This window comes from Dendroctonus ponderosae, unplaced genomic scaffold, assembly GCF_020466585.1.
Source record: "Dendroctonus ponderosae isolate FM_Combo_2020 unplaced genomic scaffold, Dpon_F_20191213v2 Dpon_F_20191213_3, whole genome shotgun sequence".
NCBI lineage: Eukaryota > Metazoa > Arthropoda > Insecta > Coleoptera > Curculionidae > Dendroctonus > Dendroctonus ponderosae.
Window position 1 is genome coordinate 4,368,584 of NW_026018508.1, and position 7,257 is coordinate 4,375,840.

Genomic DNA, 7,257 nt, shown 5'->3' on the forward strand with positions numbered 1-7,257 from the left:
AAAAAAAATCGTAAAAACTCTGCATCTGCAAGTCCCAACTGTTCGAATACCCTTCAATATAACACATAACAAATAATACCTTTAATTCAATCATGTATCTTCAAAGTAAAATATCCAATTTCATTTATTTTCTAATTAACGGATCAATATGTTTTAAATATTGACAAGAATTTCTCAAAATAAATTTTTATGCAGAATTGTGAAATATTTTTTGCGCATTTTTTTCTTTTATATTAAAAAAAATACATTTTATTGAGTACCTTTCAATGACATGCGGTAGTAATTTATCTATTTATACCTACAACTATATCGGGTTGTTAAAAAATATATAATTGGCTAATTGAAACCAACTAGCAGAGAAATCCTATTTTCTTAGTTAATTCATGAATAATCGTCAAGGCAATACTGCTATTTTTCTAATAGATTTTGCGTAATAATAATTGTCCTGGCAGTTATAAAGAAAAATGTTAAAATTCTATATTAAAATTGTCCGCTTAACAGACACAGGCTTGTCACAAATGTTTTACTATAATTAAATATGTAAATTATAAAATACTAAAAGTAACAGGGTCGGAAATTATCCACCGTGTACGCTCATAAAAAGCATATCAAATCAGTTATAGATAACTGAATCTTATTATTCACACTACACATTATTGCCACATTTCATTTGAAAATCTTTATACTGGGTGGACCCTTTAACAGGAATAAATTCGCTACCGGGCAAACAAATCATTTCTCTGAAAACTCCCGAGACACGCTAACGTTTTAATGTTGCATTGCATGTGCGTGCAACCACTCTGCACATGTTTTTTGCCATGAAATGATGGAAAGAGGGAAACATGTATTTTGCCATTGTACTGATCAGGTTTTAATTTTTATGCTCCAGGGTTGCTGTTTCTGCTTATTCACATAAATATAACAAATATAACGCATAACCGTATAAAAATGGTACAATTACGGACACTTATTATATGTATTATACAAGTTTCAGTGGAAAAAAACTGTTATGCATTTGCATTTTACGCAGCCAAAATAGTTAATTGATGAAAAAAGTTGACTTAATTGCCATATACGAGTACTATAATTTGAAATAATAAATCATTATATCGACAATTCAAAAACTTCGACAAAAACTGAGAATGTTTATTTATAGATATACATAATAAATTATTACATAGGTATATCAGCCAGCAAATTGTCGCAAAAGTAGTCATAAATTTACATTTCTGTAAATGAATCCTGCAAAAAGTTACACGTTTCCAAAACAAGAAAATAATCCGACCAACGACAACCCGATCATTCTTAGTGGCTAAGTTTAGTTAGAACCTAGAACGTTTTAGTTTTTATTTAAATAATGTTTTCAGGAATAATTGTCATTTGAGTAACATAATAATACATTTTCTTCAACATGCATTGCTTCGGCTTTAAATTTTTTATCTGTTGTGGTACCAATGTACCTTGCTCTTTGAAAAACGACTAAGAAACTATTAAATTGCTGGTTTCTTGTCTTTCCTTTGTAAGAATTATCACATTCAAAATATTAATTAATTATGTGATAAACATCAGCTGATTTCACAGTTACAAAAACGATGAAATAGTTTAAATCAATGAACAATAAATTGTAGACACCATTAAAAAGCTAAATGTCTTTAACATTTAATTGCATTATAAGTTAGTCGATTAAAATCCGAGATTTGGCTTGTGCTTTTCGAAACATCCTTCTGCTAAAAGACTTTATAAACTTCCTACACGTATTAAGATATAAAACTGATATAATAATTACGATCTTCCCCATCAAGTATATGAGATACGAATTCACTTTTTCTACTTGAATTCCAACGATTTAAATATTTGTTTAATCTTGTTGATACTATTTTGTGGCTCTAATCAAGTTCTTTGTTTCAGTGACACCAATTGCAACGGTTTGTGCCAACTACCACAAGGCTATTCATCAAAGTGTGAACAAAAATATGTTCAAAAACGACTTATTGCCCTCGAAGGAAATGGAAGCGACCTGTACAGTGATACCTTTTGGTTTCCCAGTTGCTGTATATGCACCATTTCGAATAACTAGGTGTGAGGAATGATTTTACATAAAGCACTACTCCGTTTTACTCTAACTTTGCATCAAATGGAATATACTTAATTTATTATACACAGAAGTAATAGCCTGCTTTTTTCGTGTACTTAAGACCAGTTAAACAAACTTTCACCAGAAATGCATCGAGCAAATTGAAGCAATAAAAACATAAAATTGATACAATTTATCAAATGCTGATGGATTGGTTCTTGATGAAAAATTACTTTGAATTTCAACGTTCATTATCGTTACAACATAATAGATATGCCTGAATGAAGCCGGCCTTGCATTGTTGCTGTAATGCGTATCACTGCCTAAGGTCCTAGTCTCTAGAAATTAATCAATTGTCATAAAACAATTATAGCCTAATAAAATATTGCTAGATCATTTCCAAATAGGCAAAAATGATCCAGTGAAAATGATATACCTAGACTTATTTCAGTATGTATTTCAAAGAAAATATAAGAATATTTATGTTTGTCACTATAATGTTTTATATTTTTGTACCTGTAGTTTATAGGAAATAAAAAAGACAGCACTGTACATGTTGCCATGTATTTATATAATTGACACATTTAACTAAATATTAGATTGCTATGAAAGCTAAGTGCATAACTTTTTGTACATTGTTAAATATTGAGGTTTACTGATAATTATTGTGATTGTTACTAAGCATAGATAAAATAAAATAGCTTTGTAATGGCTAGGTTAAACAACGAAATATAACTTTTAAGTTTTTTTACAGCAACTAGTGGGTTACGATTGGCGACTATGAAATCCAAAAGAAAATAATAAAAATACTCTAAAACAATTCAAGCATTTTATAATTCAACATGTGGATACTCTCAAAGTGTATTATTTCCGTTAAACCTAACTTGTCTATTCATCTATATCTAATTGGAAAAAATTAAGCTCTATATTTTGCAGTCTAAAAGACGCCTTTTAAATAAATTTAATGTCATTACTCAATTTATACCAGATGTTAATATTTTCGGGTGCAACTATTTTAAGTGAAAACAACAAAATTAAAAATGATTCTCATATAAAAAACGTCCATAAATCCTCGAACTACAAAGTTTCAATGTTATTTCTTCAAGCACGCCAAATTAATTTAATGCAAGTGTATTCCTTTTCGTTCTATATTTTTTGCCCAACATTGACACAGGAATCCATTCAATCTTTCGATCCAATTAACTATAACAATAACAATTTAAATTTGCCAGCTGCGAAAATATCCATATCCAATTATGACAATTTTAAAAATTATAACACATTGAGAATCGAATCTAACACCACGGTTTATAGGAGCAAAATCTCATTAATAGTAGAGTGAGCAATTAATGTATTGCTCATCAATTTCTATACACAATGGTGATGTGCGCCTACACAAGAATAGGGAAAATATTATAGAAACGATATCTGTCTTCTTTATAGACTTTATTTAATTACATCAACATACACTAGGATTTCTTCTACAACAGAAATATAATTGTAGACTTATCACTTTCATCATAAAATACCGCTTTATATCAGCTTCAAGCATATCACCATCTTAGTAAAGGACAAAGAAACTAAATTTATGGCAAGTTAAGAGTAACTACTATTTTGTTCATAATAAACTTGGTCCCAGTTCACATCTGGAAATAGTTGATATTTATACAGATAATTTCCGATTAATGTGCCTAATTTCACCTCGGATAATTTCATTAAAATATTGAGATAAAATATATTTACTTGTAAGTTCACCATATCGCCAAATTGAAGACAAGAATCTATTTCTCTCCGAAAAACTCTATAAGCTTTGAAATAGAGACAAATAGCTGCAGACATTTTATGACTTAAATTTGAAAAACCGCTATTCGCTTCGAAAAAAATATCAATTTATTAAAACTTTTCCTCGTTAGTCTCATTCACAAAAAAAGCCTGTTAAATCAAACCGATGTAAAAAACGTAAATGAAACTTAACAATAAACAGAAAAGTAGTAAACATTAAAAGCACAACAATAATAATTTTTGATTAAAAACCGGCAACTTTTCATGATCTTTTTCAGAATATTTTTAACCAACTGAGTTCTAAAAGATTGATAACGATGAAGAAAACATGCCAGTATTCGTATAACTTCAAGAAATTCGTAATAAACTTCAAGAAACTATTGACTGCTGAATGAAGGACTTTTTTAAGAACTAATACAGTGTGTCTGTGTATAAAAAATAATAATGTGTGAAAATCACATTTTCTTGATCCTCAGGTGGAAAGTACAGTTTCGCCACTGTTTTCGATAGCGAAATAATCACTTCTACTTTTACAATGACATGACAATAACAATGACAATTTACCTTTCCGCCCATTATTCATAGTATATTACGGTACAAGGTGCAAAAAACTGCATGTAAACTTCAAGCAGAAGCGGAACTTCTGCTTTTATTGATCCTCGGTGGAAACTAGCCCGGAAAAGTATAAGGTTTTGAAAATGTTGTCAAAACAGTCAGTGACAAACAGACAAGCAGTCAGCGTGCGTGGCGAAAGTTATTAGTTTCCACACGGGATGAAGAAAATTTAATTTAATAATAGGCGTAAAAGTCAATTGTCATTGTCATGTCATTGTAATGAGTAAAAGATATTTTTTCGCTATCGAAAACAGTGGCGAAACTGTGTACTGTCCACTTGGGCATCAAAAAAATTAAATTTTTGTCATCCCGTGTCACATAAGTGACAACAACAGAGAATTTGAAAATACTATAGACTGATATAAGCAGAGCAACGGTGCAAAACATTATATTAAGCCATTGTGGTTTTACAAATATTTATGGGTCGATCTTAAAAGGTTTTATTACTTGAAACTGTCCAATTAATGACATTTTCAGAACGATTTTTTTACACCAGCAAATATTTTTATTATACCCGGAATCGAATTTTGATAGTGAACGCATTTACTATTTTGATTTGAACACGTAAACTTTTAAAATTCTTTCATGCGAGTAGGAAATCTGACAGATTTTGTATAGAGATTGTCAGATTGTTTTATGTAACATAGAAATGTTTATTTGGCCTTAAATAAATAATTTAATTTCGAGGAAAAATGTATCATTAAAAAAGTTTTGGATCGTTATTGCTACCTAAATACTAAACAAGGTTCACAACTTACTCAAAATCAAGTAAGAATTCGAAACTGTAGTAGTACACAGAGCGTTTATCGGAAATGACAAAGTTCAATTAGTTTCACAAGTTCGAGATTTTAACAAAGTATTGTCTTGAGATGCATTCGGGTATGCATCAGATCACTACAATCCATATTTTAAATATATTTTTGAAAAATGTTAAATTTTCTATGTAGATAAATCGGTTTGCACACCATCTGATTTAAGATTAATTTTTCAATAAATGAAACCTTTTTTCTTGACAATAACTATGTCTTTAGGTATACTAAAGTATACTAAAAATATACTTTGTCAAACTTAATATATATTTCGAACATATACAGATCAACTTGATGATCTACTGAAGCTGAATCACTTAATATTTAATCAAAACGTGTTTCAATTACGAAACCAATAATTATTCTACCCTCCTTCAATTGACAGGCTGAACCTGTAGGATCCACACATGAATGTACCAAACCAATTATGATCTAAACTTTATATTAATACACAGTAACAATTCTCTGACAAAACTACATGTTAAAATCACAAGGCTAACATCAGATTAATAATACCCTTTATAAATATTCTACAACATTGATAAATACATTCTGATTTCCTTAAGGGGTTGGTAGGAAGTTTACAACAAAGCTAAAAATATGTTGCTGATGTTACGTGAGTTATTATACAGTTTTATGATATAATGTTATGTGGGAATAAAAAATATATACATACCTAAAAAAAATATGCAGAATTGTGAAATATTTCCCAAAGAGTTACAGTACGCAGACTGCTATTTTAAACGCACATTATTGACAATCATTCATATCATTTAGGAATAACCATCAAAGTCAAAGGCATTGACATTTTAACATATTCTGCAAAATATTCAAACATGCAGAAAACATTTATTTCTTTCCCAATTTTAATTCAAATTTATCCCCATATTGGCGCCATTCTATAATTACAAAATATATTTCTTACCCCAAAATATTCATTCCGCATATAAAAAAATTAAGTAGAACTTCACTACTGGATGTTTTAATATTGTTGCCGACGTGTGATATCATAAAAGATATCGCTAAATGGGACAAGATATCCTGATTCTATATCTTGGAAAACAAGCATGTTTGGAGTCCTGTTCATTTATAATATCTATAATAAATCTGAACATTCTTGTTCATTTATTCTCGTTCATATATTTTTTTAATTTATCACTCTCAATTAAGTAAAACATTTTCCCAATAAATTGCCATAGTTATTTGGGATACAATTTGATCAGTTTAAACATATGTGTGATATTTTGACGCAAATTTCCGCAATGTTTTGGCCCTTTTTTCATTATAAGTTTTTTATAACTCATTTACAAAGTGCACGCCTATCATAGAAGATCAGTTTGAAAAATAAAAGATACAATTCTTAACTAAAGTTTTTCTATCTTTATGAATAAACTTGAAAACAAGGCCTGTGTTAACGAATTAAATGTATCTGATGATAATTGACCAAATACTAAACAAAGCGCATAAAGTGCAATCCGCAGTACGTGTAAAATTGACCGAAGATCAATCGATCGCAACTTAATGCAATAAAAAATAGAAAATTTATCAGATCTCCAATTATAACCGTAAGCTTATGATAATAATCGAACTAATAAACTCTAACCTACATGGGTAATAAAGGGTAAACGTATGGTAACCATATAATAAAGAAGACTTAGATAGACCCATCCTTTCATAAAAAAATAATATTCCGCCAACATGTTTGTATTTCCACCACCGACGCACAATGTCACATTTTGGTTTATTTTGTTTTAAAATCAAACAACTTTTGATCTAATTAATGAATCCTGATTTTTTTAGAAATGAAGCCAATGTAAACAGGAATCTTCCAGGAAATGGAGCCATTTAAAGACATAGATCAGGAAAAATTGGCAAAGTTGATAAATGTTGCAAATATCTAATAAGACATACTTTATCTTAATGAATATTATATATTCATAGTTTGTAAACCTAATACATTTGCAATATACTAGATTT

At 29.5% G+C, this 7,257-nt stretch overlaps 1 protein-coding gene across 1 annotated transcript in view; it reads left to right on the top strand.

Moving 5' to 3' along the window:
* The window catches only part of LOC125503893 (protein spaetzle 5-like), a gene marked incomplete at its 5' end in the record, with an annotated part of 6,500 nt that extends 3,606 nt beyond the window's left edge, over positions 1 to 2,894 (top strand). The window contains 1 exon segment of the mRNA XM_048665013.1: positions 1,909 to 2,894. Within this exon segment, the coding sequence (XP_048520970.1) occupies positions 1,909 to 2,077 (169 nt within the window).
* Positions 2,895 to 7,257: the final 4,363 nt, after the last annotated feature.